This window comes from Crocuta crocuta, unplaced genomic scaffold, assembly GCF_008692635.1.
Source record: "Crocuta crocuta isolate KB4526 unplaced genomic scaffold, BGI_CrCroc_1.0 scaffold13, whole genome shotgun sequence".
Classification (NCBI taxonomy): Eukaryota; Metazoa; Chordata; class Mammalia; order Carnivora; family Hyaenidae; genus Crocuta; species Crocuta crocuta.
The window spans coordinates 3,010,553-3,036,789 of NW_027530007.1; the positions used below are offsets into that span (position 1 = coordinate 3,010,553).

General features: G+C 49.2%; 1 protein-coding gene across 1 annotated transcript in view; it reads right to left on the reverse strand.

The window, feature by feature from the left end:
* Positions 1–11,907: 11,907 nt before the first annotated feature.
* CA6 (carbonic anhydrase 6) overlaps positions 11,908–26,237 on the reverse strand; it is an 18,863-nt gene continuing 4,533 nt past the window's right edge. Inside the window, exons 3-8 of the mRNA XM_077763754.1 lie at positions 22,275–22,423; positions 21,053–21,145; positions 16,656–16,725; positions 15,004–15,161; positions 14,022–14,145; positions 11,908–12,267 (exon numbers count right to left, since the gene is read on the reverse strand). Coding sequence (XP_077619880.1) covers positions 12,191–12,267; positions 14,022–14,145; positions 15,004–15,161; positions 16,656–16,725; positions 21,053–21,145; positions 22,275–22,423 — 671 coding nt within the window. The 3' untranslated portion in view covers positions 11,908–12,190. The remainder of the gene's footprint in view (positions 12,268–14,021; positions 14,146–15,003; positions 15,162–16,655; positions 16,726–21,052; positions 21,146–22,274; positions 22,424–26,237) is intronic.

Below are 26,237 nucleotides of genomic sequence, written 5' to 3' on the forward strand. Positions count from 1 at the left end.
GAGGGGTACCTGACGGCTCAGTCGGTTAAGCGTCTGACTTTTGATTTCGGCTCGGGTCAGGATCCCAGGGTTGTAGGATCGAGCCCCGCATCCAGCTCTGTGCTGACAGCACCTGCTTGGGATTCCCTCTCTCTCCCTCTCTCTGCTCCTAACCCACTCACACACATTCTCTCTCTCTCTCTCTCTCAAAATAAATAAACTTTTTTAAAAAAGGATACTTAAGTGGGTTTTCAGCAGAAAGCCTTCCTTGTCCAGTGAGCCTTGAATGTGTGAGCAGCACAGGTAACTGCCTTTACCCTTTAGGGGCAAAGCTTTGCAGCAGGGGCCGCCTCCTGGCTGGATTGGAGGAGTTACACATTCGACTTCCCAAGGAGAGAACTCATTCGGGGGCTTTGAATTCCTGTCCATCTCCATCCAGTGAGACTGTGCATTTTCTTTCTATTTTTTTTTTAAGTTTATTTCTTTATCTTTAGGGAGAGAGAAAGTGCAAGTGGGGGAGGGGCAGAGGGAAGAAGAGACAGAATCCCAAGCGGACTCCACGCTGTCAGCGCAGAGCCCGATGTGGGTCTCGATCTCGTGAATCGTGAGATCGTGACCTGAGCCGAAATCAAGAGTTGGACGCTTAACGGACTGAGCCACCCGGGTGCCCTGAGACTGCGCATTTTCAATGTAGCCTTATCATCCTCAAGTGCTGGAAGGTGGTCGGAAGGAAGGACATAGTCTTTTTCTGTATAAAGCTACAGATAGACATACAGTACGTAAAACAGTTATACAGAATATCTGCGGCATTAACATTCCATGAGGGATGGTGACTCGGGGGAAGAATGGCTGAGGGCAATTTAGACAAATCTCCTTAATGAGAAAAATTTGAGAAATTGACCCAAGCAAGGCAAGATGGAAGCCGCAGGTGCCTGCCATTCCCACACCCACCACAGGGGGGCAGCACTTCCCAGGCACCAGTTTCGTTGCGCTCTGTTCACCCTTCAGTAAGAATTTCAGGGTCACCTTGGGGCACCTGGGTGGCTCAGTCAGTTGAACCTCGGACACTTGACTTCGGCTTAGGTCATGATCTCACAGTTGTGAGACTGAGCCCCGTGTCAGGCTCTGGGCTGACAGTGTAGAGCCTGCTTGGGATTCTCTCTCTGCTTCTCTGTCTGCCCCTTCAGCTCACAATCTCTCTCTCTCTCTCCTTTCACTCTCTCTCTCTCTTTCTCTCACTGTCTCTCTCTCAATAAATAAATAAATAAACTTAGAAAAAAACACAGAATTTGAAAACAGCACCAACACCAGGGGGAGAGTGAACTTGGTGTGACCTTGAGGCCCTGGCAGGCTGTCCCCATGCCACACGGCTGTGGGTGCGCCCAGGGGAAGCCCCAGGGGAGAGGAGGCAGGGCATGCTGGCTGAGACATGTTAGCGTCTTGGCCATCAGGAACGGACTGTGCTCCAGGAGGTCTGGTTTGAGGTCAGGGCCCGCCGTGTACCACAGAGCCCCTCTCCGCTCCTCTCTCCCCGTGCTCCCTACCTCCGTGGTGAGGACCGAGATCTCCCTGCTGTCCTCCCGGCCGGCCGCCCTCGCGGTAGACGGGACTGTGCACTGGCTCTCCAGCTTCATGTCGGGTGTCTTGTTCCCTTGTCCCGGTGAGTGGGGGGCGTCCAGCAGGAAGCACGCTGGCCAGCCCCCGGCCCCCACTCTCCATTCTACACTGTCCGTCCCCGAGGTGTCCCCTTCTACTACCTCGACAAGGGGGCAGCTCCGAGAGCTTTCAAGGTCCATAACACACAGGTGGCCCCACCTCATATTCTGTAAACAAGCCAGCTTCCTGCTCGGTGAAGGGACAATGAAGGACTAATTACACAGGCCTCTGTTTCCTGAAGGTGTGCACATCGTCCCTAGGGAACATCATGTCCTGTGGTGAAAAGGCTAAGAAGTCCTTTTGGACATGAGGGCAGGATCCAATTTTCTAGGTGTTTCCCTCCTCCTCAAGTAAAGGAAAAGTGGCCACCAAGAAATTCCTCTGTGACTCACAAAGCCTCACCCAGGACAGTCTCTGTCACTTCTTTCCTCCTCCATTCTGTCCTTCTGTCCTGTCCCGTGGCTTAGGAGACAGGCCAGACAGATACCATCGGAGCCTGCAGTTTCATTCTTTGCTAGAATCTGTTTTCTCACTGCTATTTACATCTACGTGGTTATTCCTGAGACCAAAGGCCAAACATTCGTGAAGATAAACCAAGTTCTTGCCAAGAGAAACAGAATGGAGACCAGAGAAGCAAGAAGAATGCATAGATGTCAGGCCCCACATGCTGTCCTGCTCACCAGGGAAACGCCCTCTTAATGGCTCTGTGTGTCCCTGGTCGCTGCATTCAAGGCTTCCTTCTCTGAGAAGGACTCTGCCAGCGGCCTTGAAGAAGGGTGATAGATCTGAGGTTTTGGGTGCCCCCCAACCTTGGCATCTGGAAAACTTTGGAAACGTTACTCCCTGATTTAGTTGAGAAACGGTTGACCAATCATAACCCCATTCTCTGATTCTGCATTAGCACCAAAACTAGAATAATGTGTGGATGCACTTCTTAAAACTTTTCAAGTTCAGCGATTGGCGTGGAGTCCTGAATCCCCAATAGATGCGTTGGTTAGAGAATCGAAAGAACTAGTGGACCAGGCTCTGGACTCCATCGCCTTCATGCGGAGGTGGCCTTCTCTCCCATTGTGGCATTGGGCTGTCAGTGTTTACAGGCTGCAGGGACAGGTGGCCAAGGCAGGTGGCTCTATAAAGCCAGCATGACTCCTATACCAAAACCAGACTGAAGACAGTACAATAAAACCACAGACCACTGTCCTTTGTGAACAGATACAGAAACGTTAACTACATTTTAGTAAACAGAATCCAATAATATGTTATAAGGATAATAAAATATGACCAACTGGAGTTTATTGTAGAAATGCAAGGTTGGCTTAATCCTCTCCAACTCGATCTATAGATTCAACACATTCCAGTCAAAGTCCAACCTTTTTTTGTGGGGTGTGGAGGGGGATAAAAATTGACAAGCTGTTTCTACAATTTGTGTGGAAATGCAAAGAACCTAGGAAAACCAAAAAAACACTGAAAAACATGCAGTTGGATGACTATATGACCTAATGTCAAGACTTACTATCAAGCTACTGAAATCAAACGGTACAAAACAGTGTAGCCTGTAGATCCACAGAACACAATAAAGTATCCAGAAATAAGCTCACACTTACATAGGCAACTGATTTTTGACAAAAGAATTGAATTATGACAGGAAAATATCTCTAATAAATATGCTAGAGAAATTATACCCACATGCAAAAAACATGCTCTCATCACGTATAAAAATTAACCCCAAGTGGATCATAGGCCTAAATTAAAACCTTAAACTATAAAACTAGTAGAACATGAGAGATGTTGTGAATTTGGAAGATACAAAAACAACACCAAAAGCATAATTCATAAAAGTACACATTTAAATTTTTTAATGTTTATTTTGAGAGAGAGAGAGACAGAGTGTTTATTTTGACAGAGAGAGGGAGATGGAAATCAAAGCAGGCTCCAGGCTCTGAGCTGTCAGCACAGAGCCCAATGTGGGGCTCCAACTCATGAACCATGAGATCGTGACCTGAGCCAAAGATGGACGCTCAACCAACTGAGCCACCCAGGTGCCCCATCATAAAAGTAAATATTAATACATTGGATTCTGACAAAAAGGACTTGTGCTATTTGTTAAGACTCTGTTGTGATAATAAAAAGCCAACCAGACTAGCACAAAATATTTGCAAATTATACAGCTGAGAAAGACTCATCTCTGGATGTATTAAAGTCTACATCTGGGATGTCTGGGTGGCTCAGTCTGCTAGTCTCACTCTTGATTTTGGCTCAGGTCATGGTCTTATGGTTGTGAGCTGGAGCCTGGCCCGGAGCTCTGCACTGAGGGGGAAACTGCTTGGGATTCTCTCTCTCCCTTTCCCTCTGCCCCTCCCCCCACTGGTGCCCATACATGCATGCTCGCTCGCTCTCCAAATAAATAAATAAATAAATAAAGTATAAGGAACCCTCATGGGGCACCTGGGTGGCTCAAGTCAGTTGAGCATCTGACTCTTGATTTTGGTTCAGGTCATGATCTCAAGGTCATGGGAGGCAGCCTGTGTCAGGTTCCATGCTGTCAGTGCAGCACCTGCTTAGGATTCTCCCTCTCTCTCTCTCTCTCTCTCTCTCTCAAATTAAAGAAAAAAAGAAAGAAATTTTAAAAAACAAAGGGGCACCTGGGTGGCTCAGTCAGTTAAGCATCCAACTTCAGCTCAGGTCATGATCTCACAGTCGGGCTCTGCGCTGACAGCTCGGAACCTGGAGCCTGTTTCCAATTCTGTGTTTCCCTCTCTCTCTGCCCCTCCCCCACTCACACGGGAGCGCTCTCTCTCAAAAATAAATAAATCTGTAAAAATTAGGAAAAAATAAACTACAAAGACCCTCAAAACTCCAAAAGAACACTTACAACCCAATAAAAAAAATGGGCAAAAGATTTAGATAGACATGTCACCAAAGAAGAAATCGATCATAAATAAGCACAGGGAAAGGTGCTCAATATTATTATCAATTAGAGAAATGCAAATTGAGACCACACTGAGCTACTTCAACACACCCGTTCAAACACCTGAGCCCCCCAAGTCCGAGCACATCACGCGTTGGCCGGGTGTGGAAACATGAACCCCTGTGAACTGCTGTCAGGGATATAAAACGATCCAGCCACTTCTGAAACCAGTTTGCCAGTCCCTTAAAAAGTGAGACAAGCATGTGCTGAGTGAGCCTGCCTTCCATTCAGAGGTATTTACCCAACAAAAGTAGAGCATATGTCTGCACAAACACTTGTACACAGATATTTGTAGCAGGTTTCTTTGGGGTGGCCCCGAACTGGAAACCATGTAGAAGTGCATCCTGTGGTGAGTGTGTGCACAAGCTGTGGGACAGTCGTGCAACAGGGCACCACAGCAAGAAAAAGATCTGAATTAAGGGCAAGTTCTACAACATGTGTGAATCGTTAAGTCATTCTGATGAGTGAAGGAAGCATGAAAGTACATGCTGTATTAGTTCAATTACATAAAATTGTAGAAAATGCAAGCTGATCTAAAGTTACAGAAACACATCAGGGGTTCCCCGGGGGTAACTTTTGGAATAATGGAAATGTTCCGTATCTTAACTGTGGTGATAATATCATAGATGTATAGGTGCGCCAAAATATCAGGTTATACGTTTCAAATGAAAGAAGTGATCGATAAAAAATGTTTTTTAAAATTCACACTGGTAAACCCCACCGTGTCTGGGCCAGTGTGTGTGTGTGTCGGGGAGTCATGTGACCTTGGAAGCCAAGAGGCCTGGGGTCTAGTCCCCACTTGGCCACGGACGTCAGGCCCTGAAAGCGAGTCCCCGAATTCCGCGGGATCGCTGCCCATGTCAGTGCCCGGAACAGCATCGCCTCCACCGTCCACCCCGCGGACGCGGTCCAGCCGCCGAGAGCACCGTGCACGGCGGTACTTAGCGGCTGCCGCGCCAGCACCTCCAGCAGGTGGTCACCAGGCGCCGGTCCACAGGGTGTGGTTCACGGCCAGGTGACCCGCGGCCCCGAGTCCTAACGGCCGCAGCCTCTCCCCGGGCGGCCTCCCCGGCGTTGCTGTCCTCAGGTTTGGGGCTCAGACTGAGTCACTGCTCACGCCCCGGCCGCGTGCCTTGTGTGAGAATGAAGAACAGGTCTTTGCACTTTGCTTGGTTTACACAGCAACGTTCATGCCTAACCGGGTGCGCAAGGCCGTGGCTGTGAGATAAGGAAGGATGCCGAAGTCAAGGTTCCCGGGAAGGGAGGGCGTGAGCCAAGATCTCGGGGGAGGCACGTGGAACCCCCCGTTGGCCAGATCCTTCTGTTTGAGGTTCGCAGCTACACTTGGACTTGACCTGCCACGGTCGGCCATTTGCAGGAAGGGGTGGAAAGTCCTCTAAAGAAAGCGAGGTTTCAAAAAACCTAGCTATTCAGTTTTCACACATAAAAGAAAACATTGCCAATCGAAAATTAATTCTTTAAAAAAATTTTTTTTAATGTTTATTTTTGAGAGAGAGAGAGACAGAGCGCAAGCAGGGAAGGGACAGAGAGAGAGACACACACAGAATCCGAAGCAGGCTCCAGGCTCTGAGGTGTCAACACAGAGCCTGACGCAGGGCTTGAACTCATGAACCGTGAGATCATGACCGGAGCCTAAATTGGACACTCAACCGACTGAGCCACCCAGGCGCTCTGAAAATTAATTCTTTATTGAAGCAGGACCATAGGACCTCTTCCCGTAAGGACTCTATTAACAACTTGCCCTATGTTATGTACTTGAATGAAGAAAACATTCAACATGTTGCCATTATTCCGTAATTCGGGCTTCTTTGCAATTTGGACTGTGCTGTTCTGAGCTTCACTGAGAGCGACTGGGCTGTTCCGGCTGCCTGGGCTCAGCGGCCACTCCCTTCCCTGAACCTCCACAGTCGCAGATATCGGGGCCTTGGCAATGGTCTCGTCACTGCCCTCATTTCACAGCTGAGGACGCTGCGCCCAGGAGGTGGGCGGCGGCCCCGGCCCTGCCCACCAGGGTCTGGATGGCCCTGAGCTTCCCCGAGGCTAGCGTGGCTCTGGGGCATCGGGAAGGGCTCAGGGAGGGGCCCCGGGGCTGGCTGACTGCCCGGCTAGCGAGGTTTGGGCTCTGAGAAGCCGACCCCCAGGGAGAGAGATCTGGCCCGGGTATGGGGACCAGGAGTCCCACAGGCAGCCCCTCAGTGTCCCCTTGGTGGCCACTCTCTAGAAAACCAGCCGGCCTGCCACTTAGCTACCCGGTGAGTCCGGCGTGGACACGGGGCTGTCCCCACGCACCCGCTCAGGAGAGGTTTGCTTTAGCCTCGCCCCACCCCCACCTGTCCCTGAGATCATGGATTTCACCCCCGGAAGGGACTTTATCGCCCAGTCCCTGTCCCTGTCCCTGCTAGGAATCCCTTGTTCAGCAGCCCTCCCGTAGTCCTCAAGCCTCTGGTTGAATGCCCCCACTGACAGGCAGTTCATCCCCTCCAAAGATGGCCATTCCAGCGTGGACTCTGGAGCGAGAGAGCACAGCTGTGAATCCTGCTAAGTCACTGGGCTGTCTCGTTTTTCAATCTGAACAACTGGATTTGCATCTACCTCGCAGGACTGTTGAGGAGATCAAATGCACCGTGTGTCGGGGGCAGACATCTCTCCGTGAGCTCTGGCTCACGCCCATCCAGGAGCCCCTGCGGGGCACCGCCGTGAGGGCGGGGTCGGCCGTGACACCCACCTTGTGCTGTCTTTGTGTCTGAGAGAACCTGCCATCTCAGCCCCCTTCTGTCCCCAGAGTCTGTCCCTAAGCCATGTCCTCGAGGGAAGGGAGCCCCACTGATGAATAACGTCTTCGCCATCGTTCCCGTTATCCTGACGGGAGCCTCAGAGCGGAAGATTTTCACGGGCGATGCAGGGTCTGAACCTGCACAGACTGAGGGGCGCCCGCAGGGAGGGTCTGAGCGCTTTGCTGTCTGGGAGGGACAAGTGAACTTCTGATAGGAGCCCTCCGACGTCCGCTCGGTGGGAAATGTGGCAGAGGAATCACCCGCCTAAGAAACAGGAGACCTACGTTCTAGATCTTGCTTTGCTGTTTCATATCCGAGACGCCTGGAGCAAGTCACTGAACGTCCCCTTGGCTCTTCTGTTCCTTGCTCCTAAATGTGCATTGCATGGGCACCGTGCCGGTAGCGTGGGCGGGGCGCCATGTGCTCAAGGACGAAGTGGGGCTCACAGACAGACCGGGGTGGGGGCAGGGCACGGGCTGAGCACGACGTACAGGGCACTGCCTCAGCGGCCCCCTCCATGAGCGTGGGGACTTTTGCTCTAGACAAGAGCTAAGGGTCCCGGCCGGTTCTTTCTTTCCCAGTCCAAGGCTCTGTTTGCCCATCTGTGTCTGCTTCTAAGAAAGATGTGCATCAGGGGCCCCTGGCTGGCTCAGTCGGTAGATGGTGCGATCCACAGTCTCAGGGTTGTGGATTCGAGCCCCACGTTGGGTGTAGAGATGGCTTAAAAATAAAATCTTTAGGGGCGCCTGGGTGGCTTAGTCGGTTAAGCGTCCGGCTTTCGCTTAGGTCATGATCTCGCGGTTCGTGGGTTCGAGCCCCGCGTCGGGCTCTGTGCTGACTGCCAGCTCGGAGCCTGGAGCCTGTTTCAGTCTGTGACTCCCTCTCTCTCTGACCCTCCCCTGCTCACGCTGTCTCTCTCTCTCTCCTAGAAATAAATAAAACATTTAAAAAAAAATTAAAAAAAATAAAAAAAAAATAAAATCTTTGGGGCACTTGACAGGCTCAGTCAGTTAAGCGTCCAACTCTTGACTTTGGCTCAGGTCATGATCTCACAGTTCATGAATTTGAGCCCCGCATCGAGCTCCAAGATGACAACGCGGAGCCTGTTTGGGATTCTCCTTCTCGCCCTCTCTCTGCCCTTCACCTGATCATGGTCTCCCCCTCTCCTCGAAAGAAAGAAAAGAAGAAGGAAGGAAGGGAGGGAGGGAGGGAGGGAGGAAGGAAGGAATTCTTAAAGCAGGCAGTGGAGGCAGGAGAGGCCACAGCCCCGTGCAATCCCACACCTTCCTATGAGAGAAAGAACGGCAGCTTCAGGACATGGGCTGTGCCGTTTGTTGTTGATATGCCTGTAAGTCACCATGAGGCCTTTATGGGCCCTTTGAGCCTCAGTTTACCAATGTGAAAAATGGGAAGAGAAGATCTATCTCCAAGGTTCGCTGGGGCACAGGCCTGGCCATGCCCACAGTGGCCACGAGAGGGCAGCACCTCCTTGGCAAACACCACCTGCCTACTCCGCCCTCCCATCCATCTTCAGCCAAACCTCGGCTTTCCTTAGTGTTTCACAAAATGGCCCCAACGCAGAAGAGCCTTTGGGAAATCCTGGCACTGGTGGGAGACTCACCACGGAACAGCTAACAGGCTGTTTCTACGGGATATTTTATTGCAAGTGCTCGCGAGCACCATGAACTCACACAACCCCAGGTGGACCGTTCGGATTCCCAGAGCCGCGAAGGGGTCTTCCAGCCTCTGCTCCGGGACTGGCCTGGTGGTGCCCTCGAGGGGGCGGCCGCCCCGGCTGTCTTTCAGGGACAGCGTGCAGCCGCCTCTGTGGCTGTTTGAGGAGCAGGTTCTCTGTCACTGGGATAGAATGTGCCCTTGGAGCCTCTGCCCCTCCCAGGAGAAACCTTAGGGAAAGCAGAATTAACCCCAGCGGTTTACTTACAAAAGGGTTCACAACGACAACCCGAGCGAAACAACCATAACCCGAAAATAATATCATCTGAAGCCTTCTAAGGTTTTTCTTGGGTTTGTTTTCATTTTTAAACTAAACTCAGCCCGATTCCTCTTTTGTGTTGTTTGTAATAGGGAACAGTTGGAATCCTAAATTCACAGTAAGCAGTAACACAATTAAACAATAAATACTTTCAGTTTCCAGAAAGGCTGTAAAAATGTCAGTTGATGAGGCGCCTGGGGGGCTCAGTCTGTTAAGCGTCTGACTTCGGCTCAGGTCATGATCTCAGTTCGTGGGTTCGAGCCCCGCGTCGGGTTCTGTGCTGACAGCTCGGAGCCTGGAGCCTGTTTCAGATTCTGTGTCTCCCTCTTGCTCTGCACCCCCCACCCCACCTTGCNCCCGCCTCACTGGGGAAGCACACTCAGCACGGTGAGCACCCTGCACGCCCGGACCCATAAATACCGGAGGGGGCGTCCTCCGGGCCTGTAAGCAGCGTTCTGTCCGCGAGGAGCTATGCGCCTCGGTTTCCCTGCCCCTGATTCGGAGATCAGAGTCCGCACTGCCTGGCACTGCCGGAGGCTCCGAGATGAGGCCGGAGGAACTTTCCGGAACTTCTGAAGCACAACATAGATGTGAGCGGCCCTTATGGTTAAACCGTCCGGGAAGCTGGGTCAGTGCTGAGCCCCCACCCGCCTCACTGCCTGCGCTTGGAGCTGTGCATCCGCCCTGGGCCATTGTCCAAATCTGCCGGTGGCCCAGGGAGGCCGCAGGAATTGGTAGCAGAGGGTTCCAGAGCGGTGACTCGGCCCCGGGTGACAGTCCCTCCCTCCTGCACAACGCATCGCTGCTGAGGCCATTCGGCACCCTCCTCTCCCAGTCCACAGAGGAGCCTGCCCTGAACACACAGCAATGGGCCCAGCTCTGGGATCACAGTTCAGGGCGGAATGGTGAGGCAGCCCACCTCGTTGTTGCCTGAGACACACAGGGTCATCTCAAGCTCACTGTCAACGTCTAGACTAAAACAGAAGATGGCCTGGTGGCTTTCGTGGTGATGTGGATGGAGCAGCATGGCAAGAAAGAGCAGAAGCCTGGGCCTTAGAGTCAAGGTGGTGAGATGAGTATGTGCAAAGGCCCTGTGGTTAGAATATGTTTGGCATGTCTGTGGACTACTATGGCCTGAGCTCAGGGAGCAAAAGGAAAAGATGATATCCAGGAAGTGGTTGGGGCCAAATGGTGAAGACCACAATGAGGGTCTTGGTATTTTGTTGAAGTTTTTATTTTCCAATGGGAAACCATTAGAGGGTTTTGAGGAGGAATGTGATGTGATCAGATTCATATTTTTAAAGGAATAAATAATAATTAATAAAGAGTAATGAACACCCGTGCCTCCACAACCCATCTAAAGCAATACATCATCACAGATGCAGTTGAAGGCCCTGTGTTCCCCTCCCCCTCTCCCCATAATGGACGCCACCACCACTCTGCATTTGGTGTTTTTCTCATGAATCACCCTTACGATGTACTGTGCCACTTAAGATTATATGTGTGTACAATCATTTTGTTATTGTTCAACTTTTTAAAAAAATATTTTAAGTAACTCTATGCTCAATGTGGGGCTTAAACCCACAACCCCCGAGATTAAGAGTCCCAGGCTCCACTGACTGGGCCAGCCAGCCAGCCCTGTTCCCCGTACGTTTCAATTACAGGTAATTCTGATGTGAACATTTAAAAAAAAATTGTTGAACTTCTAGTTGGTTAACATACGGGGCAATGTTGGTTTCAGGAGTAGAATTCAGTGATTCATCACTTCCATACGACGCCCGGCGCTCATCCCCAGAAGTGCTTCCTGAGTACCCACCTCCCTCCATCAGCCCTGTGTGTTATCTATTGTGAAGAGNTCATATGGTCTTTGTCTTTCTATGATTGACTTACTTCACTTAGCATCAGACCCTCCGGCTCCACCATGTTATTGCAGACGTGGCAGGATTTCCTTCTTTCTGATGGCTGAGTGTCCCACGTCTTCTTTATCCATTCATCTATCAATGGACGGTCTCTTTCCATAATTTGGCTATTGTTTTTTAAATTTTTTTAAAGTTTATTTATTTATTTTAAGAGAAGGAGAGAGAGAGAAAAAAAATCCCAAGCAGGCTCCATTCTGTCAGCACGGAGCCCAACACAGGGCTCGAATCCACAAACCGTGAGATCATGACCTGAGCCAAAATCAAGTCGGACGCTTAACCGACTGAGCCACCCGGGGGCCCCCCTCCTTCCTCCCACCCCCTGCTCTTTCTTTTGCTCACGCATCGTGGCCCGTGCTCCAGACCTCCCCACCGGCAAGTCCCCAAAGTAAGACTGTCTTTCCTTCTCCCGTATGCTGGTCCTGGAACCGCCCCCCCCCCAATCTCTGTCCGCCTGTGTCCCTGCGCAGAGGGCATAGGACGCATATTCGACATGGTACAAAGGAATAGAAAAGAGAACTTTTCAAATGACAAATTCTCAAAGTTATTTTATTACACCCAAATCCCACAGGGAAGTCTTGGGTTGCTTCGTAATTTACACAGACCAACATGCATGATTTGATGGGAAGATCGTTAGGGCTCCGTGTCCTTCACATCTCTTTTCCAGTCAGTCCCCCGGGATGTCCTCTAACTCACCCGCTTCCCTTCTGCTCGGGGATGACGGTTCCCCATCTTACTCAGAAACCCAACAGGCGCCTCGGGGAGCATACAATCCGGACATAGAGTTCCTCGGAGCCGCGGCAGGGTGTGGGCTCAGGGGACGGCCGCCTCCTCCTGTGTACCGTATGTTTCAAGCTCCCGACCCTTGGTGGATTTCCTTCCCTTACTTCTTTTCCAGAAGTTTCTTCAAGCTTTCAAGCTTATCGTTGAACTTGGTTAGGTAAAACTGGAACTCAGAACCTAGAATACATCCCATAAGAGTTAGTATGAAAAGGTCGAACCTTTGGCGGTCCTCGTGAAAACAGGATGTGGGACCGCCAGATGCCATTCCCCACACATGCACTTATGGGAAGGATGTTTGGTCCCTTAGAATGCCGCCCATGTTCCCACCCCACCGGCTTCTAGCATCTTCACTGTGTCTGAATTTAGGCTTGTGAGCTGGTAGAATCCAAGGGGCGATATGTTAAAGGTGATCCTAACTCACAGAACTTGGTTCCTCATATGATGCTCGTTAGCCCTTAAGCTGAGGGGACATAGTGTTTTCTAGTAAATGAACTATGAAACATCTCTCTGTGGCCGTTATCTTGTTTTTGTAACTGACCTTCTTTGTGAGGCCACTCTTCGTTGATGGGTTGATAGTATAACCCAACGGGGTGGGACCAGATAGTTATGAGCCATCCGGTGTCATTTTTCCTCTGGTAGTATTGTTAGAGGGGCAAACCAATGCAAGAGAAAACAATCAATGAACCGGGAAGGAAGGATGGGGAGAAAAATCACAAAAGGGCCTTTGTTGGTGGTGGGGGAGGGGAGCGTGTATGGAGATTTGAAAGTTTTGAAAAATACATATTAAGTTGGGTTAACACTGGGGCGCCTGGGTGGCTCCGTCAGTTAAGCGTCCAATTTTGGATTTCGGCTCAGGTCATGATCTCACGATTTGTGGGTTCAAGCCCCGACTTGGACTCTGCACTGATGGTGTGGAGCCTGCTTGGGATTCTCTCTCTTCGCTTCTCTGCCCCCTCCCTGCTCATGCTCTCTCTCTTTCTTTCAAAATAAATAAATACATAAACTTAAAAATAAAGTTGGGATAATACTGAGTAGGCAATATTGATTGGAGACCAATTCTATTAAAGGAATATAAATAAAGGTTTCAGGATTTGGGGCGCCTGGGTGGCTCAGTCAGTTAAGCATCCGATTTCAGCTCAGGTCATGATCTCACGGCTTATGGGTTCGAGCACTGCATCGGGCTCTGTGCTGACAGGTCAGAGCCTGGAGCCTGCTTCTAATTCTGTGTCTCCCTCTCTCTCTGACCCTCCCCTGCTCACACTGTCTCTATCTCTCTCTCAAAAAATAAATAAAACATTAAAAAAATTTTTTTAATAAAAAAAGATGGGAAAACTGCAGAATATTTGCATTCTTACAGCCACAGAAACAGAAATGAGGAGAGCCAAGAAGCCTGACCCAGTGGGTTAGAGGGTCCTGGTTTGGCTGCACTAATCATGCCTTCTTCCAGCACCCTGGTGTCTGGGGCGTGACCCCCAAGAAAATGTTGTAAATGATGCGTGCCCTAGTCAACCCCACCTTGCGGGAATGTGGGGGAATTGGGGATGGTCTTGTGAACAGACCAAGATAAAGGTACAAGGGAAATAATTTGAGTTCTGCTTAATAAGGCTAACTTGAACCTCTACTCTTATGGGAGTGTCTGGATGTTGCTAACCGTCTTGCCCCTCCTCCTGTGTCTGGCCAAGACCAAGTAGGTAATAAAGCACCCAACTGTCCATCGTCATGGTCTTCTCTGTTTTTCTCACTGGCATCACTGTCTGGCCTGGGAAGATGAGTCATCTCCTCTGCCCATGCGTGTCCTGCATAGACTGGCCCATCTGAGCCTCCTACCCTTAGATGACTCTCCGTCCATCCCCAGAAGAGATGGATCCGCCCAGAGAAGGAAGAGAACGGGACTCAAAAAATTGCAGAGGATGAACAATAGTTGATCTTACGCTCGTTAGGGAGATTCATGAAGTTGGCTTCCACCACTCTGTTGTTCAGGGGCTGGGTCATGCGGTAGATGTTGTGGAGGGGATTGTTCTGGTGATCCATCATGGAATTCTCTAGCTTCCAACTCTGTAGGCCACACGAAGGGAGTTATGGAGGGGAAGAGGTACTGGATAGTGTAAAGGGGTATAATTAGCAACTGAACCAGAGCTTGGATTTATTTATATAAGCCTGGAAAATGCGGGCGTGAGAAGATCTCAAATCCTGCTACGTGGCAGGGAGAGCGTTCATGCTTGCTTCCATCCATTAATTCTTCCAACAACCTCTTTTAATTGTTTTCTGGGACCATTTGGTCACCAGTAGAAAGGAGAGAAAGAAGTAAACAGATTTTTTTGTGCAGGCATCCTTCAAGAGGGGTCTTCCCCCCTTTTCCTGGGTTGGAGAAATGAAGAAGGAAACGCCAGCGTTGCCTCCGCAAACCTCAGTAACATCTGTCCTTTAGTTAACCCAACAAATATTTACTGTGCACCCATGCTACGCCGGGGACGGAAGGTGGCGGGCACAGCTCTTCTCCCCGAAGGGCTGCAGGTGTGTGAGCATGGGAAAGAGCTAATGGTGAGGCTGTCCTTGCATCAAGCCACTTATGATGTTGGACTGTTAGCCCTACGGGGATGGGGGTTTGTCTATCAAAGGTCTAGAAGAGTACCCAGCGGGAGCAGTGCTCGGTAAATCGCTGCCTTCTCCATGCGGCCCTTCTCCTCTGACTGGGGTCCAGTCCCAACCTTTTGCTGTATCAATGAGGGCTCCTTGGGCCCCCTGACCCCTCAACTTGTCAATCTCTGCCACGGCCCTTAATAGATCGCCCAGGACAGGACAGGCGAGGACAGTAGGAGCCCAGGCATTGGCATCAAGCGGGATGTAGGGGAGCACTCCTGTTAGCCGGGCGCTCCAAAGGGGAGACGTTGCTGGGGTGACGCCGGGCGTTACCTGTGCCCTGGAGAACTTGATGGGATTTGCCAGCACAAACCAGTTGACGTTCTCGGTACAAGGAGGGGTGGTGAGTGATCCTTTGTAGCTGTAGTAGTCATGCACGTTGTCTGGGAGCATGTCCCGAATGTCAAGGCCGCTCAGAACTGTGCTCTGTCCTAACGGAGGGGCCAAAAGATAAAGGAATGTTAGGGGACCCTAGTCCCTAACAAGGGGGGACAGCTCAGGCTCAGACCTCTCCAAGTCTGAACCTCCTGATTCAGCAGAATAACATAGAAGCTGATCGTGGGAGACATTCACCCAGTTTGCTGCTTCCTAGAAGGAAGAGACAAGACTCTGGGGAGAGACCCGCTCAGACACCTCCTCCCGGGTGAGGGGTGCTGCTGGGTGCCGACTCCCCAGAGGCTGCTCCCTCCTCTGTGAACAGGGAATGTTCAGGGTAGGATTGCTGTGGGGGTCAAGGCGGCCATTGAACTCGCACAGAGGAAAGTACTCACGAGTGTAACTGTCATCAGCACTGCTGAGCAGAGGAATCGCTTTATGATAAATGAAAGAAATTAATCACGACTGCTAGGGGCTTCTGAGTAAGAACTCTCGAATAGAGAACAAGACTTCTTGGTTTGGGCTCACTTTGAAATGGGTGGATAGAGGGGCGCGTGGGTGGCTCAGTCAGTTAAGCGTCCAACTTCGGCTCAGGTCATNACATTAAAAAAAGAAGAAAAGAAGGTGCGTGAGTGTGTGACTGCCCCTCCCAGGGAGAAGCGGGCCAGGGCGGAGGCGCTCTGTGGCAGGTGGAGGGGAGAACTGGGAAGTAAGCGCTCGAGAGAGGGGAGAAGAAACACGCAGGGGAAGATCTTAGGATTTCCGGGCAGTGTTAGTACATGTTCATCTTTGCAGCTATGAATAAAAACAACAGCAGTCAGGTGTCTGTGTGTCTGTCCAGCCACAGCCACCCATTTGGCTCCGGGCTCTGAGTAGAGCCAAGTGGAGCTTTGCCCGGTGAGCCTGTGGAAGGACGGAGGGGCAGAATGCGGGGCCACCGAGCACAGAGAGATCAAAGGGACAAGGCGTGACGAGACAGAACGGGACATGCGTGGGCTGGAGGCCCGGAGGTCAGAACCGAACTCAGGGAGCTGGAGTCTGGGAGAGGAGGTCAAAGTCAGAAGCATAAAACAAAGGCGTCAAAGCCGACGTGGCCGTAGCTCAGGTCGGCGGCCCTTCGGACAAGAATTCTGCCTTCGGGACGCAGAGGAAAGGAGACCAGCCCCGCGTGTCTGTGTGTCCAGGCGTGATGGGGACAGACCTTGCTCTGGAGGTGCTTCCCAGCCCGAAGCTAAGAAAGACACCCCTCACCCCCTCCTCTCTGTCTCTAGCGCCCAGGCTCATCGCTACCAGCTGGAGCCAGAGGAGAGAGCCGTGAGGTGAAGATACCCCTGGTCGGTGGCAGCCTGGCCAGCGGAGCCTCCGGTGGTGGGAATCGACCGGCGGAACTTCCGACCAGAGGCTTCCCGGAGGTGTTCCCAGCCTGCGCCAACAGCAGGCATTGCTGGAACGGGGCCCCTGTTCCCCTGGCGGGGCCTGCGCGCCACCCTCTCCAGCGCCATCACCTCGTCCCCACCTCGTGCTCTTGCAGCTTTCGTTGCCTTTCTCACCTGGATGCCTGATGCCGTCCAGCTGGGAAATGAAGCTGCTGTAGTACGTGTTTTCACCGTAATCCTCGACCTGCGGGGGGGAAAGGCAGGGCGTCAACCTCGGGAGAGGGGACCTCCATCCGTCCGGTCCCCACCCCGTCCAGCAGTCAGTATCCCTGCGGGTTGGGCAGAGCCTCGGGGGCAGGGGGGACACAGCCCATCCGTGTCCCCACTTGTGTCGGGACAGGTAATCTGGCTGGTCTTTGCCACCAACTGCCTGGGCTCGCTCGTCTCTTCCAGGGGGACCAGACTGAAACATGGTGGCAACTTCGAGGAAGAGCGTCCTGGCGGTCACGGGGGAGGCGCTCGGGGAAACGGGGTAACGATACCCCCAGTGACTCTGTGCGGGCAGGGTCAGCTCGGGAGGATTCACTGTGATGAACGGGGCTTGGTCTCATGCGCCCCTTCGTCATCCCCAGCACTGGCGATGGAGCCGAGGACAGTCATCTGGCCGCGGCAAAGCTGCTCCAATTCTGCCCACTGCCAGGTCGCTGTTTTTTGCGTGGGTGTTGACTTTTCAGAAGCCAGAAGAATTCCTGGGGCACCCGGGTGGCTCAGTCAGTTGAACACCTGACTCTTGATCTCGGCTCAGGTCATGATCACACGGTTCATGAGATCAAGCCCCAAGTCGGCTCTGTGCTGACAGCTCAGAGCCTGCTTGGGATTCTTTCTCTCTCCCTCTCTCTCTCTCTGTCTCTGCCCCTCCCTCAAGATAATAAGCAAATAAACCTTAAAAAAAAACTATAAAAAGAAGTCAGAAAAATTGTCTTTGGTGGAAAAGGCGAATGTTCAATGTTTCTCTTCAGTCCGCGGCATTGATCGATTCTTCTTTCAACTGTGTATGAATTCCAGTTTCTTGGATTTATGACAGCTACGCGCTATTTGTTTTCTAGATGCCTCATGGTTTTCTTATGTCTCTGCTTCAGCTTTTGTGTCCAACAAATACTTTCAGTGTGCCATTTAACCTTTTCTAATTGCTGCTGGTCGTTTCAGTGATTACAGCAGTTCCCCCTTCTGTGAAGGGAATACATTCCAAGGCCCCCAGTTGATGGCTGAAGCCACGCATGACACCAAAGCCTCTATATACTATGCTTTTTCCAATACACACATACCTGTGATAAAGCTTCGTGTATAATTTAGATGCAGACAGCAGAGAGCCCGATGTGGGGCTTGAACTCATGAACGTAAGATCATGACCTAAGCCAAAGTCAGGCACTCAACCAACTAAGCCACACAGGCACCCCTAGCAGACAGGACTTTAAAAGAATTACTGGGGCGCCTGGGTGGCTCCGTCGGTTAAGCTTCCAACTTTGGCTCAGGCCATGATCTCATGATTTGTGGGTTAGATCCTTGCATCAGGCTCTGTGCTGACAGCTCAGAGCCTGGAATCTGCTTCGGATTCTGTGTCTCCCTCTCTCTCTGCCCCTCCCACACTCATGCTCTGTTTCTCTCTGTCTCAATAATAAATAAACGTAAAAAATTTTTACAAAAACAATTACCATAATTATGTTCAAAGAATTAAAGGAAAATATGATGACAATGACTCAGAAAAAGGGAAATCTCAACAGAGAAACAGAAATCACAAAAATGCACCTAATGGAAAGTCTAGAGTTCAAAAGTATAATAAACAAAATGAAAACTTCACAACATGATCTCAAAGCAGATATGAGGCAGCAGATGAAAGAGTCAGTGCATCTGGAGAGAGATCAAAGAAATTACCCAGTCTGAGGAACCAAGAAAAAAGATTGAAGAAAATTGAACAGAGCCTTAGAGATTCATGGGAACAAGATCACACAGCCCAACATACATGTGGGAGTGTTGGAGAAGAGAAAAAGAAAGTGACAGAAAAAATGGTGAAGAAACATGGCCCCAGATTTCCCAAATTTGATGAAAAAAATTAATTTACCAAACCAGGAAACTGAGCAAAGCCCATGTCTAATCAGAGTCAGATTCAAACTGTCGAAATCAATAACAGAAAAAATATCTTTTTATAGATAGGGTCCCAGCAGTACAATTAATGGCTGACTTCTCTCATTAGAAACAAGACATCAGGGACCTCTGGGTGGCTCAGTTGGTTGAGTGTCCGGCTCTTGATTTCAACTCAGGTCTTGATCTCAGGATCGTGAGTTCAAGCCCTGCATTGCGCTGCATGCAGAACATGAAGCCTACTTTTGAAAAAAGAAAAGGGGCACACATGGGTCACTCAGTCGGTTACGCATCTGACTTTTGATTTTGGTTCAGGTCGTGATCTCACGGTTCGTGAGTTTGAGCCCTGCATCAGGTTCTGTGCTGACAGTGTGAAGACTGCTTGGGATTCTCTCTCTCTCTCTCTCCCTCTCTCTCTAACCCCTCCCCTACTCACACTGTCTCTGTCTCTCTCAAAATAAATAAATAAACTTTTTAAGAAATTAAACATTTAAAATTTAAAAAACCCGATGACTATTTAAAGCAATCATTATACTACTTATTGTTGGGTTTATTATTGTAGTGTCAATGACAAAAGTAGGACAAATGGTGGGAAAGAAATAGAGCTATCTTGGACATTTAAATAAACATTTAAAAATAAGGGCACCTGGGTGGCTCAGTCGGTTAACCGTCTGGCTTTGGCTCAGGTCATGATCTCACAGTTCACGAGTTCAAGCCCCGCATCAGGCTCTGTGCTGACAGCTCAGAGCCTGGAGCCTGTCTTTGGATTCTGTGTCTCCTTCTCTTTCTGTCCCTCTCCTGCTCACACTGTTTCTCTCTCTCTTTCTCAAAAATAAATAAAACATTAAAAAATTTTTTTAATAAATAACTTACAATGGAATACTACATGGCAATGAGAAACAATGAAATCTGGCCTGTGTAGCAACATGGATGGAACTCGGGGGTGTNTAAAATAAAAATAAATTACTAAAGCCGAGTCTGCTAACTTACTCTGGGTCCACTCAGAGTCACTTTCTGTTGACTGCACTTTTTTCCTCCTAAAAATAGATCATATTTTCCTATTTCTTTGCATGCTCAACGTTTTTTAACTGGACTTTGTAGATAATATATGGCAGCAAATATGAATCCTGATTTTAAAAAGCATCCTGAGAGTTTGTGTGTGTTTAATAATTTGCATGGGTTTCACTAGCAGCGTATGTCTCCCCAGCCATGTGCAGAAGCTGACGTCTCTGCTCAATTCTTTTTATTTTATTTCATTCTTTGCCCTTTAAGTAGGATTCACACCCAACGTGGGGCTTGCACTCACAGCCCTGAGGTCAAGAGTTGCATGCTCTACCAACTGAGCCAGCCAGGCGTCACTTCTGCTCAGTTCTTAAATTTTATTTTTAGCCTGGATTCCTTGGGACCTCTAGGGACCCCCGAGCATCAGCATAGTTGTGTGGTCAGTCAGTGATTACAGCAGAGGCTGTGCTCCAACCCCTCGGGCCCATGAGATTTGTACCCTCTGCTGATGGATCTGTGTGCGAGTTGAGAAGCACGTTCAAAGTTCAGCCAGTTATCAGCCTCAGCCTCAGCCTCAGCTTTTACTTTCTATCAGGCCATCTCGGGAAGCTTGCACAGCCCTTCTGTGGCTCTCATTTCCAGAGGCCCCCGTTACATTTCTGATGAGTCTGTCACTTACCACTCATCCCAGCCAGGACTACAACATCAGACAATCAGAGCTGCAAATTTCCCTCTGTTTTCTGTCTTTTCTATCAGGCTGCTTTTACTGGTAATGCCTTGGGGGCACGGGTTTCAACTCAGACTCCACATCAGGTGAGTCCCTCACCCCCAGGCAGTGGTCCTTCTGTCCAGCCGGTCCCAATAAAACTACCCTTCTGACCAAGCTGGAGGGTGCCGACAGGAATAGACCCATTTTTTTTACTCAAAATTCTAGCCATTATTCACAGATAAATGCCTCAATTTGTTGTTTTCCTTTGGCCCATTTCCAGAGCAGGATAAGGATTGTTTTTGACAATTTCATCCAACCTAATACTTGTCTGGGGGGGAATTGAATTCACTGATCACTTCCGGCCACCTAGCCACAAGTCCCGCCCTCCAGACTTTCTGAGAAACGCAGAGAGGTAGTGCCTTTATCCACCAGATAGCTGGTTACCCCTTGCCCTCAGATCAGCTTATGTCTAGTCAATCTCCTGTGATCCTAGGTCTTTTAAGGCAATTGTCTGACTTGTCCAAGGTCCCCAAGATTGATGACACAGAAGGAACACAGCGACTGTGAGCACGGGCCAGAAAAGGGTAGATGTTCATTGAGTTGGTGCTTCCAAGAGTGATGAACTTAGAAACAGACAGGAGGGGCTGGAAGGAAGGCCCTTTGTCTACACTTAATCCTCCAGACATCAGCCAATGACTTCACACGTGTAGTTTCAGCTTACCTTAATGAGGGCCGCAAGCACTGCTAAGCCATCCGGTGCACTCTGGGCTACACTGTAGCTCTTGTATTTAGAATTGTAGTGAACGATATGAATCTGTGGGAGAAAGAGAGGCTAAGTCAAGGGCAGTCTGTGTAGACTTCAAATGCTTCCGGTTTTCAGGGAGGAATGAAAAGGAAGATACTCCACCCAAGGCCTCAGCCTGTCCCACACAAACAACTCTGACTTCCCTCCATTTGGGTATGAGATCTACCCGAGACCAGAAAGTTCTCCAAGAATAGAAAGAGCATGAGTGGGATTCTGGGAAGATGGCAATTCAAGGGCATTTCCCTGACCCCACCTCCCTCTGGGAAGACAAGCTGGTAGCATCCAAGGGGCTCATATGGGTTCTCTTGAAGATGGCAAGAGTCACCTTGCCCTGGAGGACACTGTAAACCTGTCATCATCCTAAGGACAAATCTACACAAGAGAGACAACCCTGAAAATCCAGAAATTTGGCTGACACTGTAGCACCTGGGTGGTTCAGTTGACTGAGCATCCGACTCTTAATTTTGGTCATGATCCCAGGGTCATGGGATCAAGGCCTGTGTCCAGCTCCACCCTGAGTGTGAAGCCTACTTGGGATTCTCTCTCTCTTTCTCTCTCTCTCTCTCTCCCCCTGCCCCTTTCCCCCAACTGTGAAAGAAAGAAAGAAAGAAAGAAAGAAAGAAAGAAAGAAAGAAAGAAAGAGAGAGAGAGAGAGAGAAAGAAAGAAAGGAAGGAAGGAAGGAGGAAAGAAAAAGAAAGGAAGGAAGAAAAAGAGAGAGAAAAGGAAGGAAGGAAGAAAAAGAAAGAAAGAAAAAAAGAAGGAAGAAAGAAAGAAAAGAAAAGAAGGAAGAAAGAAAGAAAAGAAAAGAAGGAAGGAAGGAAGAAAAAGAAAAGGAAGGAAGGAAAAGAAAGAAAGAAAGAAAGAAAGAAAGAAAGAAAGAAAGAAAGAAAACTGGGCTGAACCCAAAGAAGGCTTGCCCCCTGCTACGGGCTGTAAACCCCTACCCTGCTGTGGCTTCCGTGAGAGCAGGGACCCTGCCTGAACCCCCAGCACACAGCAGGGATCAATGAATAGTTACGAATGAATGAAAAATAAAGTCAACCTTACAGTGACTTGACCATGACACCATCTTTTTGGCTAAGGAAAGTGACTGTGGGGTTTGAGGAAAAAAGGACCCGGACGGGGTCCTCACAGTACCTCAGCCACAAATCTGATCCCGTCGACGGTGTGCTCGGAGCCGCTGACCTCCAAGGACTCGCCACCCCAGTGGAAGTGCATCTGCTTGGCTATGTACTCGGTGCCGTCGGCGGCCGCCATGCGCATGGTGGGGGGTAGGCTGATCTGCACTGGGGGGAAGGCGAAGGTGTGAGTGGTACAGAGGGGGACACACGGGTCGGGCAGCTCCCCAGTCACCTGCCTACTCACGGGGCAGGCCAGTACTATGCTGGCTTAGGACGCCGTGAGCGGGGCCACCCACAGGGAGGAGGTGGCCGGCACTCAGGGCAGGATGGGGGACCAGCCCCGGGTGAGCCAGGCTGGGCAGGCGCCCCCCACAGGGGCACACACCTTCCCACCCAGAGCTGGAGGTCAGGGCCAGGGCCAGCTTGTCAGCCTGGGGGAGGGGGAGGCCCTGAGAAAACATGGCCGGTGGGCATAGAAACCATAATTCCACTCTCCACTTCTAGCCAATTCTGGAATTTTCCCACAGTGTAGGAATAGGAAGGGGGGCCTCTCGAGACTAGTTTGATGCCTTTTACTACCCAGAATGCTGTTGTGAGGCTAGGCTGAGGTGTTTAAAATCCTCGTCCTGGGGGCGCCTGGATGGCTAAGTCGGCTGAACATCCGACTCTTGGTTTTGGCTCAGGTCACGATCTCATGGTTCGTGAGTTCAAGCCCCTCATCGGGCTCTTTGCTGACTGCTGGCATAGAGCCTACTCGGGATTCTCTCTCCCCCTCCCCTGCTCATGTTCTCTCTGTCTCTCTCAGAATAAATAATTAAACTTTAAAAAGAAAAGAAAATCCCCACTTTGTGTAGCGTTTTGGAAACATCCCTATAGGGCTTCAACACTGTTAGGTTATGGACAAGGAAGTCAACCCGGGGAAGTGGAGAGACTTGCTCAGTGACACAGCTCATCTGTGGAGGGGAGACGAGGCCAAGAACGGGGTGCGGCCAGGACAGGATGTCACCATTACAGGCTCAACTTGTCTTCAGAAGACAAGAGACCAAATTCTGCAGCAAGTCAGGAAACCTACCAACCCGCGGCTTGGGATTTCACCTGACGTGGTGGTCAGTGGATACGTTCAGATGTGAGGTTCTTGCCCACAGGAAACGGATCGCTCTTCCAGCTCCGTCCTGACCCTACAGGCTTCCCACAGGGAGGCCACTCTGCTCCCCCAGCTGCAGTGTCGTTGCACTGCCTCGGGGCTCAGAGACATCTCTGTCTTTTGGAATGAGCCAGGCAAAAGGGAGACCTAAAGAGTGACAGCAGAGAGTGACTAAGAAAAATATCTATGAGGATATAGTTTAGGACTTGGCCAGGAACAGGCAACATCTATTCTGTTAGTGAGGTCTATTTAAAGTCATCAAAGATGGTTTTAAACAAAATGGGTTTTCCTAAAAAGCAAAGATTAGGTGGGGTGCCTGGGTGGCTCAGTCGGTTAAGCGTCCAACTTCAACTCAGGTCATGATCTCGTAGTTCGTGAGTTTGAGCCCCAGGTCGGGCTCTGTGCTGGCAGCTCAGAGCCTGGAGCTGCTTCGGATTCTGTGTCTCCCTCTCGCTCTGCCCCTCCCCTGCTCTCGCTTTGTCTCTCTCTTTCTCAAAAATAAATAAACATTTAAAAAAAGAGTAAAGATTAGGTATTTGATATCTGTCAAATGTCCTCTGCTTCCCTTCCAAGTTGTCTAAAGTGTCAGGGAGCTGTGACTAAGTTCATATGTGTGAAGCAAGAATCTGGCCCCAAAGATTTTCACATGCCCTTTGGTAGAGCAGGTGCTATGTATTTAATGCTTAAAATGTGGCCAGCCTCCAAATCAATGCTCACATGAAAAGAAAGAAATGGAAGAGCCTTTAAAAGAAGATGTGCAGGGGCGCCTGGGTGACTCAGTTGGTTAAGTGCCTGACTTCACCTCATGGTCATCATCTCATGGTTCGTGAGTTCAAGCCCCACACTGGGCTTTGTGCTGACGAGTGGAGCCTGCTTGGGATTCTCTCTCTTCCTTCCTCTCTCTCTCTCTTTCCCCCTCGCCCAGTCATGCACTCTCTCTCAAAATATATAAATAAACTATAAAAAATATTTTATAAATAAGTAAATAAAATAAAAGATGTACAAAGTCATCTGCTGAGAGATTGGAAAGCAGACGACTAGCTGGAGCTTCCTAATGGGACAATTAGCCCCGTGTGAGCGATACCAAAACTCCTGGCAAGTATGTTTCCCCAAAACACAATTCCCTGCAGAGTGTTTCACTCCTCAGGTTTTATCAACAGGATTGCACAGCCTGGGTCAAAAAATGGCAGCAATTCAGAGCACGTTGCTGTGCCTTTGAAAAGGTGAGACCAAATACCTGTCCCCAAAAATCAACTCACTGAACTTTCCAGACTCTGAAAATTGATGTAATTTTTAGCAGAAGTTGCTCCCCTTTATTGGAAACTAATTCAACCAGCTTCTTATTGGGCCCGGAAAAGCCATGACCTGAGCATTTTCTGTGCTCAAGAAAGGACAGCAAAGTGTTGAAGCCATGAAGGTCAAAGGAACACTGAGAAACTGAGCCCAGTTGGAGGAGACTGATATGACAGAACTCATTGCTCACTCACTCAACGCAACACAGTGCAGCCACTTGGGAAGACCACTTGGCAGTTTCCTACAAAACTAAACCCACTCTTACCATACCAGTATTCATGCTCCTCGGTATTTACCCAATGGAGTTGAAAAGTTATGTCCATGCATCTGCACATAGATGTTTATAACAGCTTTGTTCACAATTGCTGCAATTTGAAAGCAGCCAAGATGTCCATCCAGACAATGGGACATTATTCAGTGCTAAACCACAATGAGCTATCTATCTAGTCATGAAAAGACATGGAGGAAACTTAAATGTATCACTAAGTGCAAGAAGCCACTCTGAAAAGGATTCAGTGCCATAGGATTCCAACTCTATGACATTGTGGAAAAATCAAAACTGTGGAGACAGTAAAAGAATCCGTGGCTGTCAAGGGCAGTGGGGAGAGAGATGAGTGCAGGCAGGGCACAGAGAATAACTAGGGCCATGAAGATGCTGTATGATGCTATCATGGTGAGCACATGTCATTCCGCATCTGTGCAAGCCTGTCAAATGTATAACACCAAGAGTGACCCCTAAGGTAGGTTATGGACTTCTGGTGGTTATGATGTGTCAAGGTCAGTTTACCCTTGATAAAAAGAAAAAATGTACCATTCTGGTGAGTGATAGTGGTAATGGAGGAGACAACGTATGTGGGAGCAGGGGATATATGAGAAATCCCTGTACTTTCCACTTAATTTTGCTGTGACCTTAAAACTGCCCTTGGGGCACCTGGGTGGCTCAGTGGGTTAAGCATCCGACTTCGGCTCAGGTCATGATCGCACGGTTCATGGATTCGAGCACCCTGTTGGACTCTGTGCTGACGGCTAGCTCAGGGCCTGGAGCCTGTTTCAGATTATGTATCTCCCTCTCTCTGACCCTGCCCCTGCTCACGTTGTCTGTCTCTCTCTCTCAGAAATAAATAAAACATTAAAAAAAAAACTGCCCTTAAAAAAAAGTCTATTAAAAAATATGCATATATTTTTTAATTTATATCATTATTATTTGTATTAGAAACATAATCTAGATATAAATTATTTATAAATGTGATTCTATATATAGTAGATAAGCCTCAGACTAGGAGACTTATATTTGTATTATAATATAAATAATACCTATATTATTTGTAATATAAAATAAATAATTAATATAATCAAATAATTAATTATTAAATATATTTAAAACATAAAATTTAAATATATATTCATATATAAATATCAAAATACATATATAATAAATATGTATATTATATATATAACATAAAATTAATATATTAAATAATTAAGTAAATTAAATTATTTATATTTAATAAATAAATATAAATTTATTTTTATTTATGGGGT